This window comes from Neoarius graeffei, chromosome 5, assembly GCF_027579695.1.
Source record: "Neoarius graeffei isolate fNeoGra1 chromosome 5, fNeoGra1.pri, whole genome shotgun sequence".
Classification (NCBI taxonomy): Eukaryota; Metazoa; Chordata; class Actinopteri; order Siluriformes; family Ariidae; genus Neoarius; species Neoarius graeffei.
The window spans coordinates 25,936,697-25,949,726 of record NC_083573.1 but is presented as its reverse complement, the minus strand read 5'-3'; the positions used below and the strand labels follow the sequence as shown (position 1 = coordinate 25,949,726).

The 13,030-nt window shown below is 43.5% G+C and overlaps 1 protein-coding gene across 1 annotated transcript in view; it reads left to right on the top strand.

Annotated features, from left to right (window-relative positions):
* The window catches only part of kcnn3 (potassium intermediate/small conductance calcium-activated channel, subfamily N, member 3), a 260,128-nt gene extending 248,589 nt beyond the window's left edge, over positions 1-11,539 (top strand). The window contains exons 9-10 of the mRNA XM_060920461.1: positions 4,894-4,963; positions 11,246-11,539. Coding sequence (XP_060776444.1) covers positions 4,894-4,963; positions 11,246-11,539 — 364 coding nt within the window. The remainder of the gene's footprint in view (positions 1-4,893; positions 4,964-11,245) is intronic.
* Positions 11,540-13,030: the final 1,491 nt, after the last annotated feature.

Sequence of the window (13,030 nt, the reverse complement as noted above, 5' to 3'; positions counted from 1 at the left end):
AAAGTGGGCCAGCTGTTCACGTTCGCCTAACAGCTCCAGGATTCCTGTTGACAGTGGCTTCTGGCCATCGAGTGCAACATTGAAGCCATCATCAAGCGAGTGACACTGGAGCAGTTCATTGCTCAGCCACCGAGCGGGACGTCAGCACGGGTCTGGTGTCACCGAACGATGTCGCTGGAGGAGGTGGTCTGACTGGCTGAGGATCATCTGATGGCGTATCTGGAAGCAGACTCTGTTACAATCCCCTCTCTCTCTCAATCACTTTAACTTTCTCCTTCCCCCTCTCTCTCTCCTCGCTCCTCCCCTATCCCAGCCCCGCAGAAACGGGGGCCAGCTCCCCCAAAACCTGCTCCCGGCACCCGTGTCTATCCTCATGTTTCCACTCTCCCTTCTCCTTCTGTGTCTGTGCTGCCATTGACCCCCTCTCTATCTCCACAGGTGAACTTATCCATGCCCATCAGAACCAGGAGCGAACCTAGGCAGGTCTGTACATGTGGAGGGAAGGCAGGGAATCAGCGCTTCCGCAAGGAGGTGGGGCTATTGATTCATGTTCCCGATGCACCTCAGGCTTCCCCTGATTGAGCAGGGGTGTACAGGATAACTGAGTATTCAAGGGGATACACAGCAGGCTTTGGTGGATTCAGGTTGTAATCAGACCTCCATACATCAAAGCCTGACTCAATGCGGGGCACTGAGAAATGCACATTTGGTGAAGGTTAAGTGTGTGCATGGTCATGTACACAAATATCTGCTGATGCCCGTCACTATCCACTTCCGGGAAGAAAAACATAGCGTAGAGACCGCAGCTAGTCGAATCTCACTCATCCACTGATCCTGGGAACCGAGTGGCCGGGGTTTAAAACATTAATGAAACAAATAGTAGTGGGTGAGTCCTGCAGTAGCACATCATGGGGGTCCCACCTCAATGTTGGCTGGGGAGGCGGTCTTGGGCACGCCCACGTCAGCACCAAGTCATGATGACACAGAGTGGGAGAGCCCTCCTTCCTTTCTGGGGAATCTCTTAGGGGACTTCCCATTGGAAGCAGACACATGACGAGTCTCTGAGACATGCCTTTGACCAAGTGAAAGTAATTGATGGCCAAATCCTCCTGCCTAACATTGTGCTTTCCTTCCCGTACTTTTCTATTACTAAGGATAGGGTCTATTGAATGACGCAGGACACTCAAACGAAAGAAAAGATAACACAGTTGTTGGTCCCAAAGAACTGCAGAGAACTTTTATTCCATGTGGTTCATCATAATCCTATGGCTGGGCATTTGGGGCAGGATAAAACACTAAATTGTTTCATGGCCCATTTCTATTGGCCAGAGATTCGCGCCCATGTCCGCAGGTGGTGTGCAGCATGTCGTGAATGCCAGCTGGTAAATCCAGCGGCCACACCAAAAGCACCATTGCGCCCATTGCCACTGATGGAGATCCCCTTCGAAAGAATTGGCATGGATCTCATTAGGCCATTAGATCAATCTGCATGTGGGTATCGCTTCGTATTACTCATTGTGGATTATGCAACACGATACCCGGTAGCAGTGCCTATCCGCAATATCTCAGCACGCAGTGTTGCAGAGGCGCTTTTCTGTGTTATCTCCTGAATTGGGATTCCAAAAGAAATCCTGACTGATCAAGGCACTATGTTTGTCATGCACACTGTGCAAATTATATGAATTATTAGGGATTAAATCGATTAGTGCCTATCATCCGCAAACAGATGGGCTGGTCAAACAATTTAACCAAATACTTAAGAAAATGATTCATAAGTTCATTCAAGGGGATGCTAAAAATTGGGACAGGTGGCTTGACCCTCTGTTGTTTGCAGTGTGCGAGGTCCCACAAGCTTCCACTGGGTTTTCCCCTTTTGAATTGCTGTATGAGTGTAAGCCCGGTGGTGTCTTAGACATCATTAAAGAAAATTGGGAGGAGGGGCCTTCTCTCATCTCATCTCATTATCTCTAGCTGCTTTATCCTGTTCTACAGGGTCGCAGGCAAGCTGGAGCCTATCCCAGCTGACTACGGGCGAAAGGCGGGGTACACCCTGGACAAGTCGCCAGGTCATCACAGGGCTGACACATGGACACAGACAACCATTCACACTCACATTCACACCTACGTTCAATTTAGAGTCACCAGTTAACCTAACCTGCATGTCTGGACTGTGGGGGAAACTGGAGCACCCGGAGGAAACCCACGCAAACACGGGGAGAACATGCAAACTCTGCACAGAAAGGCCCTCGCCGGCCACGGGGCTCAAACCCAGACCTTCTTGCTGTGAGGCGACAGCACTAACCACTACACCACTGTGCCGTGGAGGAGCCTTCTCAAAGTAAAAATGAAATTCAGTATGTTCTTGACCTGAGAGCAAAACTCCATGCACTGAGTCACATTACCCAGGAGAATTTGCTACAGGCCCAAGAACGTCAATCTCGCTTGTACAACAGAAGGGCACGGCTAAGGGAATTTGCACTGGGAGATAAAGTCCTCATTTTACTGTCCACCTTAAGTTCAAAAGTGCTTGCCAAGTGGCAAGGGCCCTTTGAGGTCACACAGCGAATTGGGGAGGTCGACTATGAGGTCAAATGGCCAGATAGGGGCAACACGTCAAATTTACCACCTCAATCTCCTGAAACCATGGAGAGAGGAGGTTCCTGTGGCTCTGGTGATGGTAGTTGTGGAGAGGGTGGAGCTGGGACTGGAGGTAAGTCCAAAACGTGTGGCCCAATTCACCCTAATCCCCTGTGGAGACCACCTCTCACCGTCCCAGAGAGCACAGGTAATTAGATTGCAGGAGGAATTCTCCGATGTGTTCTCGCCCCTCCCTAGTCGCACTAACCTCAGAGAACACCACATTGAGACTCCCCCAGGGGTGGTGGTGCACAGCCACCCGAATTGGCTCCCCGAACACAAGAAAAATGTGGTTCGTGATGAACTTCAGGCTATGTTTAAGATGGGAGTAATTGAGGAGTTGCATAGCGACTGGAGCAGCCCAGTGATCTTGGTTCCCAAGACCGATGGGGCGGTCTGGTTCTGTGTGGACTATAGAAAAGTCAACGTGGTGTCTAAATTTGATGCATATCCGATGCCCCGCATTGATGAACTGCTCGATCCGTTAGGCTCAGCTTGCTTTTACTCAACACTGGGATATTGGCAGATCCCCTTGACTCCATTATCCTGCAAGAAAATGGCCTTTTCCACTCTGTTTGGTTTACACCAATTTGTCACCCTTCCTTTCAGGTTGTTTGTGGTTCCAGTGACGTTTCAGCATTTCATGGACTGAATTCTCCATCCCCACACTGCGTATGCGGCGGCCTACTTAGATGATATAATCATTTATAGTAATGATTGGGAGTGGCACCTACAATATCTGAGGGCAGGTTCTGAGGTTGCTGAGGCACACTGGGCTCACAGCAAACCTGAAGAAGTGTGCAATTGGACAGGCGGAAGTATGGTATCTGGGCTTCCACTTAAGTCATAGGCAGGTGCGTCCCCAAATTTATAAGACTACAGTGATTGCGGCCTGCCTACAACCTAAGACCATAAAGGGGATGAGGCAGTTCCTGGGGCTGGCTGGCTATTATAGGTGGTTCGTGCCTAACTTTTTGGACAGCCCGTTGACTGACCTCACTAAAAAGGGGGCGCCAGCTCCGGTCCAGTGGACGGAGTCGTGCAAACAGGCTTTTGCTCAGGTAAAGGCGGTTTTGTGTGAGGGCCCGCTGTTCCATTCTCCTGACTTTTCTCTCCCTTTTGTCTTATAGACTGACGCATCAGACAGAGGGTTGGGGGCCATTTTGTCCCAGGTGGTGGAGGGGAAGGCGCGTCTGGCGCTGTACATCAGCTGCAAGCTCTCCATGTGAGAGTCAAAGTACAGCACAATAGAGAAGGAGTGTTTGGCCATCAGGTGGGTGGTCCTCACTCTCCGCTACTACCTGCTAGGACACCCATTCACCCTCTGTTCCAACCATGCCTTGCTCCAGTGGCTCCACCACATGAAGGATGCCAACATGTGGCTCACTCATTGGTACCTTGCCCTTCAACCCTTTAAATTCGAGGTGGTCCACAAGCTGGGGGCACAGATGGTGGTGGCAGATTATCTCTCCCACCAGGGGGGTGGGGCTGGGGGTAGTGAGTCAGCTGCAGGCTGGACAGCTCCTCAGCCTGAGTCGGGTGGTAGGGGTATGTAGCAGCGGGGGCGTGGTCAAGCGTCAGCTGTGAACGGTGAGGAAGCAGGTTGAACCAGCAGGTAACATGTGATGAGGTGTACCTGTGTCAAATTATTGGTTGTCTATTAACCTGTGTCTCTGTGTGTCTTTCAGACAGTCAGGAATGAGAGAGAGAGAGAGAGCTGTGACACTCCATCACGTGTGTATTTAGTGTGTTTGTGTCATGAAAAGTCACTGGAAAGTGTGCCAATAAAACGAACTCACCTGTTCTGAAGCTTGCTTCCCAAAGTTAGAAAGTTGTTACAGTATCCTAAATAACAGTTTTGATTTTTTTTTTTAATAAGGGAAAGGTATTGCTTTGACATTAGCTTGCTTACTCAGTCACGTTAGACAGAAAGCTAAGTTTTAATTTGTGAATTTTTCCAGTAGCCCTGTGGTAGTAAGAAAGTCGTAGCATTGCCCTGGGTTAGACCCATTTCCAAATACGTACATGAATATTTTGAGCACTGAACAGATAAGGGCTTTGCATTACACCTAGTATACAGCAGTAGTGAGCAGCGAAACTTTTTTTTTTAAGTGTTGAGGTATAGAGGAAACCCATGGTCTCAATTTTGTTAATGTTTTAAACTGAAAACAAGCTAACAATTTGGTGACGTCAGCCAGGAAAATGGCATGAAATGCTGCAATAATGCATTGTGTGTGCCCGTGTGTGTGTTTTCAGACTGCGAAGTGTAAAAATGGAGCAAAGAAAACTGAGTGACCAGGCCAATACACTAGTGGACCTCTCAAAGGTGAGAACACATCTAACCACATAATTATTCACCACACACCTACAGTTTTACAAATCAATATCAATTGAGAATTTGGGACGTTCGATCCCAAATGCTCTGATTCTATTCAACCTCAACACGCGCACAAACATGGTGCTTAGTCTTATCATAGATTATCATTACCTCCTGTTATTACCCCCAAGGTGACACACACACACACACACTCTGCTCTGCCTACCCAAATATATCTCAATAATTCTGTTTCTATGTTGACCTGCTTGTTTCTCTGGCTTTGCGTCTCCTAGCAACCAGAACCAGTGTTAAAGCAGGGATGTCAGTAGGAGTGTGTGGAGAGACACAGAGAATGATCCATTTAAATACAGCACGTTCATATATTCATATGAGTTTCATGGGAGAGAGAGAGGCAGAGAGAACGTGAATGTTAGGATGTATGAGCCTGTGCATGTGACTGAGACAGAAAACAAGTGGTCTGTGTGGCTGTGTATCACTTATCGTCCTCTCCCTGCCTCTGTTGGTTTCCCTTTGGGGAATCCCCGTTATCGCCACCTTAAGGGCTCTTCTGATGCTTTGTTAGGTTATAGCTGTTGATTTCAGGAGCAGAAATCAGAGTTTACATTTAAGACAGCAACCATGGTGTAAACAAATTATTTAAGTCATAAGAATAATAATGATGATGTTTGGATTTATGTGTTGAATTTCAGAATAGCTTTTAAAAGCAGCCATATACTCATACACATATTTATGCAAGTTTTCCAGTCAGCCAATCATGTGGCAGGAGCACAATGCATCAAATCTTGCAGATACAGATCAGAAGAGAATAACCAGGCTGTTTTAAGCGGACAAGAAGTCTGACATAACTCAAATGAGCACTCTTTACCACTGTGGTGAGCAGAAAAGCATCTCAGAACACACAACCTCACGTCAAACCTTGAGGTGGACAGGCGACAATAGTTCTACTCACCACGGTTGTAAAGCATGCTTATATTATGAGTTACTATAGACTTCCTGGCATCTTGACCCAATCTGCCCAATTTCCTGTGACCTCTCTTATCAACGAGGCATTTACACCCACAGAACTGGGGGTTTTTTTTCGCACCATTCTGTATAAACTCGAGAGACTGTTATATGTGAAAATCTCAGGACATCAACGGATTCTGAAATACTCAAACCAGCTCATCTGGTTTGTGAGAACCAACATCCATGCCATGCTTAAAGTCACAGAGATCTGACTTTTTCCCAATTCTGATGTTTGATGTGAACATTAACTGAAGTTCTTGTCTCTTGAGTTCTTACGTGAGTTTACTGTATATACTGAGCTGCTGCCACATGATTGAGTAACTGCATAAATGAGTAGGTGTTTTTTATTAAAGTGGACAGTGAGGGTGTATCTGTATATGGAATAAAATAAAGGATGTAATTGCATCATTTTATTCTGTTTGTACTGTAAGTAGCCATTTGTGTGACTGGAGGTGTTTTTCCGTGGAGTGAGGGAAATGGAGGAGTCTGTGTGTGTTAAGAGCGATACTGGATGCCAAACGTGGCACTGCTGTACAGAAACAGTCTAGCATCTTTCCACCTTATTTGCCTGTAACATGTGTGATTAGCATATACAAGAATTTGAATGTGTTTTCCTATACTGAGAAACGAATAGAGCAGTTGCTGAATCCCATTAAAATAAGCAGTTTAAAGGAACAGTCCACCATACTTCCATAATGAAATATGCTCTTATCTGAATTGAGACGAGCTGCTCCGTACCTCTCCGAGCTTTGCGCGACCTCCCAGTCAGTCAGACGCAGTCAGACGCGCTGTCACTCCTGTTAGCAATGTAGCTAGGCTCAGCATGGCCAATGGTATTTTTTTTGAGGCTGTAGTTAGATGCGACCAAACTCTTCCACGTTTTTCATGTTTACATAGGTTTATATGACCAGTGATATGAAACAAGTTCAGTTACACAAATTGAAATGTAGCAATTTTCTATGCTATGGAAAGTCCGCACTATAATGACAGGCGTACTAACACCTTCTGCGCGCTTCGGCAGCGCATTGATACGGAGCTCAGATATCAATGCGCTGCCGAAGGTGTTAGTACGCCTGTCATTATAGTGCGGACTTTCCATAGCATAGAAAATCGCTACGTTTCATTTTGTGTAACTGAACTTGTTTCATATAAACCTATGTAAACAGGAAAAACGCGGAAGAGTTTGGTCGCATCTAACTACAGCCCAAAAAAATACCATTGGCCATGCTGAGCCTAGCTACATTGCTAACAGGAGTGACAGCGCGTCTGACTGCGTCTGACTGACTGGGAGGTCGCGCAAAGCTCGGAGAGGTACAGAGCAGCTCGTCTCAATTCAGATAAGAGCATATTTAATTATGGAAGTACGGTGGACTGTTCCTTTAAATACATAATGCAAATTCAAACCAGTGACAGATGGCCTTGATATTAGATAATAAGTCTCAATCTAATATCTATCAATAGTTCTATAATGAAATTATTACAGCTGAGCAGTGCACTGAATCCATATTTTATTGATGGAATAATAAGGATGTCATGGGGCAAACTATTACACACACTATTACCAAATAGGGTAAAAATGTATAACTCATTCATTAAAACCATTGTTTAACCATTCATTAAAACTAAATGTACAATTTTGCTGTCTGTACTTTGTGAATTTGTACTTTTATTTGACAATGTCTATATCAGTTTCTTGACTTTTCACAGATAGACTGCATGAATCTACACTCTGAGCTAGAAATAAATCCCCTTTGCCTCCCTTCTACATACACTATATGGCCTTAAGTTTCTGGACCATTACATCACCGATACATGCTTTTTGAACATCCCAAAGGTGTTCAGTGGGGATGAGGTCAAGGCTCTGTGAAGGCCACTTGAGTTCTTCCACTACATCCCTGGCACTTTGTGCACAGGGGCATTGTCATGTTGGAACATGGTTTGGGCATTATTTGCACAGGTTTTTTACTGACATGTTCATGACAGTATTCTAAAGAAATTTGTGTTTTGTTAAGAAACATTTTAATGGTATTCAACAACTGCTTTAGACTTCTTGGGTAAAGTGAATTCATGAACTCAGCAGTGTACAAGAGAGGGAGGTAGGGAGGGAGGTAGAGAGAGCTCTCAGTCTGATGCTAAACCACACCCCAAGGTTTTCTGGTCTTTTCTCTGTACAGGAAAATGTTTTGAAATTCTGGTCCATGATCATACTATATATGCACTGCAGATGAAGTAGACAGAAATTAGGTTATATATTGTTGTTAAACAAATGAGACAAAAAATATTATACTTGGTCATTTATTTATTTAGGAAAATGATCCAAAATTACATATTTGTGAGTGGCAAAAGTATGTGAACCTTTGCTTTCAGTATCTGGTGTGACCCCCTTGTGCAGCAATAACTGCAACTAAACGTTTCCAGTAACTGCTGATCAGTCTTGCACACCGGCTTGGAGGAATTTTAGCCCATTCTTCTGTACAAAACAGCTTCAACTCTGGGATGTTGGTGGGTTTCCTCACATGAACTGCTCGCTTCAGGTCCTTCCACAACATTTCGATTAGATTAAGGTCAGGACTTTGACTTGGCCATTCCAAAACATTAACTTTATTCTTCTTTAACCATTCTTTGGTCAAATGACTTGTGTGCTTAGGGTCGTTGTCTTGCTGCATGACCCACCTTCTCTTGAGATTCAGTTCATGGACAGATGTCCTGACATTTTCCTTTAGAATTCGCTGGTATAATTCAGAATTCATTGTTCCATCAATGATGGCAAGCCATCCTGGCCCAGATGCAGCAAAACAGGCCCAAACCATGATACTACCACCACCATGTTTCACAGATGGGAAACTTCTTATGCTGGAATGCAGTGTTTTCCTTTCTCCAGACATAACGCTTCTCATTTAAACAAAAAAGTTCTATTTTGGTCTCATCCATCCACAAAACATTTTTCCAATAGCTTGGAGGACGTGATCACGTGGACGGCTTGTCCATGTGATCTTTAGCAAACTGCAGACGAGCAGCAATGTTCTTTTTGGAGAGCAGTGGCTTTCTCCTTGCAACCCTGCCATGCACACCATAGTTGTTCAGTGTTCTCTTGATGGTGGACTCATGAACATTAACATAAGCCAATGTGAGAAAAGCCTTCAGTTGCTTAGAAGTTACCCTGGGGTCCTTTATGACCTTGCTGACTATTACATGCCTTGCTTTTGGAGTGATTTTTTGGTCAACCACTCCTGGGGAGGGTAACAATGGTCTTGAATTTCCTCCATTTGTACACAATCTGGCAGACTGTGGATTGGTGGAGTACAAACTCTTTAGAGATGGTTTTGTAACCTTTTCCAGCCTGATGAGCATCAACAACACTTTTTCTGAGGTCCTCAGAAATCTCCTTTGTTCATGCCATGATACACTTCCCCAAACATGTGTTGTGAAGATCAGACTTTGATAGATCCTGTTTTTAAATAAAACAGGGTGCCCACTCACACCTGATTGTCATCCCATTGATTGAAAACACCCGACTCTAATTTCATCTTCAAATTAACTGCTAATTGAAGAGGTTCACATACTTTTGCCACTCACATTGGATCATTTTCTTCAATAAATAAATGACCAAGTATAATATTTTTGTCTCATTTGTTTAACTGGTTTCTCTTTATCTACTTTTAGGACTTGTGTGAAAATCTGATGTTTTAGGTCAAATTTATGTAGAAATATAGAAAATTCTAAAGGGTTCACAAACTTTCAAGCACCACTGTAGGTATGACATGATCAAAAAAAAAGAATAAAAGATAATACCTGAAAAAAGACATAATTTACTTTTAAAAAATTAGCAATCAGGTCTAAAATATTTAATGCTGAAGACTAAATCAAAAAAGAGAAAATATTACAGAAAATTTCATTTCTATGATAGAAATATTGTAATTGTATTATAGAAAATGTAATTTCTGAACAAAATAAAGCAACATTTCTCATATTTTTATCTCTTTAAAATTTGACACTTTTTTAAATATTAGGTTTTATATTCACACATTCACACATCACATTATCTCTAGCCGCTTTATCCTTCTACAGGGTCGCAGGCAAGCTGGAGCCTATCCCAGCTGACTACGGGCGAAAGGCGGGGTACACCCTGGACAAGTTGCCAGGTCATCACAGGGCTGACACATAGACACAGACAACCATTCACACTCACATTCACACCTACGGTCAATTTAGAGTCACCAGTTAACCTAACCTGCATGTCTTTGGACTGTGGGGGAAACCGGAGCACCCGGAGGAAACCCACGCGGACACGGGGAGAACATGCAAACTCCGCACAGAAAGGCCCTCGCCGGCCATGGGGCTCGAACCCAGGACCTTCTTGCTGTGAGGCGACAGCGCTAACCACTACACCACCGTGCCGCCCCAGGTTTTATATTATGAAATAAAAAAGTAAAGCTATACTAGAGGCATGATGTACTGAGTATGACAGCCTCCAAATCAGTATAATGATTTATATTAAATTAATGGTGTAAAGCCATTCGGAGGTGATTTACATGATGTATTTTCCTAAAATGTAAAAGAAAAAAAAGTTTAACATTTAATATTCAGTACACAATCATGTTACAAAGTGTGTTTGCCACCAAACACCTTCCAGGTTCCAAAACACAGCATGAAACACCACCATCCCAAAAGATTTAGCCTCAAGATACAGTAATTATCCAAAACAATCATGATTACAACACAACTTTAAGCAACTCTCCCACCTGAGCCTCAGGAACTCACTGGTCTGCACAGTGAGAGTATTTTATTGGATCGTTTGCACAAATAAGTGATTAATAACAATATCTTAAAATTTATTTTGTTCTTTCTTTTAGTAATCCTCATAGCCTCACCATTATGTCATTTCTCTCTCATTCCCTTTCTATCACATTTTGACCCTTTTTTTGTGGCCTCATGAAATGTTTCCCTCGGCATGCTCACTATCAATCATTTATTCTCTTTTTTGCTTCTGTGCTCCCACTATCTTACTTTCTAATTTCTCTCTCGGGCACTGATATCTCTTACCCTGTGTCTTTGTCTTTCTTTTTTACCTGTCTCTTCCTAATCCCTTCTTGAATCGTTGTTCTTTTCTGTTGCTTTTCTCTCCCCTCATTCTTCCTTGTCCTGTCTCCTCCTCTCTTCATAACTCTGTTTCTACCTCTTTTCATTTGTTTCCATCCCCCTCCCATTCCATTTGCCTATGTCTTTCTATTTGTCTCTCTCTCTCTCTCTCTGGGGCAAGAGTAGATGCAGAGCGTGATGTATGAGCTCATGTCTGAGCTGAATGACCGCAGTGAAGATCTGGAGCGCCAGATGTTGAGCCTGGAGCAGCGAGTGGAGCAGCTCACGGCAGGTTTCAGCGCTCTGCCTGCTCACCTCTCAGCCACGCTAAATGCACAGCATGCTGCGCTCATCCGCTTACTGCAGGAGCGAGATGCCCAGACCCCCAGCCCCAACGTGCCCGTCCTTATTACCCCTAAGCCCAGTGCCAACAACCAGGCCTCAGAAGAGAGCCCCAACACCAGTACATCCAACTGCTGAGAAACAGAGGCTCTGCCAAGCTGGAGAAGAAAAAAGTGTGGCTCGAGACTGAAAGATGGGGACAAATCAGGTTCAGAGGAGGGGAGTAAGTTTGGGAATAAGGTAACAAGTTGCACACAGATAAGAAGCTGATATAAGGAAGGTGGAGAGTGTGAGCAAGATAAGAGAATGTAATAAAAATGAGAAGCAAAGTACTTTAATGGAATCTGCACTAATTGGAGGAAAAAGTGTTTCTCCCTCCATCAGGAAATTAATCACCATGGCTTAGGACACATTTTCTACCTGACTGCTAACCACATATTAATAAGCATCCCTTTAACAAGAACTCTAGTCAATACCAAGACTAATGGCAAGACATAAAAACACAGAGACACATGTCAGGCCTGCCCTTACGATCCATTCACAGGACACAGAATTACAGTAAGACCCAGCGCAAACACTGTGTCAGAGGTGCACACACACACACACAACAGTGCACTAAATCCACACCACTGAACACTGCCAGATGGACTGTTCTGGGTTTTTTTCAAGGAGAATTTGCTCACTTCTGCACGGAATGAGAACTGCCATATTTCGTGGAATACACATGAAAACCTATTCACACTGTTATCATGAATGTCTGCATTTGAAAACACAAGCACTCTTTTGCTCTTAATCTCTGTCGTGCACACACAGACATACTTTCTCTGAATATCTGCTACCAAAGTGCTGTCTATAAGGCAACAGGAAGAAAGGAAGTGGTCAGAGGTGTGTGTAATATATGTAATACACACACACACACACACACACATACATACATATATATATATATATATATATATATATATACACACACACACACACACACACATATATATATATATATATATATATATATATATATATATATATATATATATACACACACATATACATATCCATATTCACTGGATATGAGCAATCGTGTGTTCTGATGGGCTACTCTACTACTGGGCTATCAAGCTCATATACTGTGAGTAGAAAAAAACAAAATGGCGGTGCGCATCAAGTATTTAAAAGAAACAGAAATAGCTTAAAGAATATAGCCCCCCCCCCAATATCACTTGCTCCACACTCCAGCCCAATCGATGGTGGTAATGAACCTTTAAGTTGGTTTGCCAACTGCCAAAAAAAAACCTAAAGAAGAAAAACAAAATGGCAGAGCGTGTTGCTGAACCAACTGAGGACGAATAAAAAATCTATTCGAAAACAAAACCACAAAAAATGCAGCAAAAAGCAACAAAATATGGAATGAAAGTATTTCATGGTAAGAATGTTATTTGTTTGTTTTTTCACAAATTGCGACTGTCATTTCAACGATCTGTTTACATTCTAAGTGGAAATGATTTTGTCGGACGTTTTGTCTTTTTATTTATCGAATTTGCAAAAAATAAAAATGCTCAGTTTCTCCAAATCCGGTGAATATGGATAGAATAAAAGTTATTCCACTCAATCTCATCATACATGGCTTAA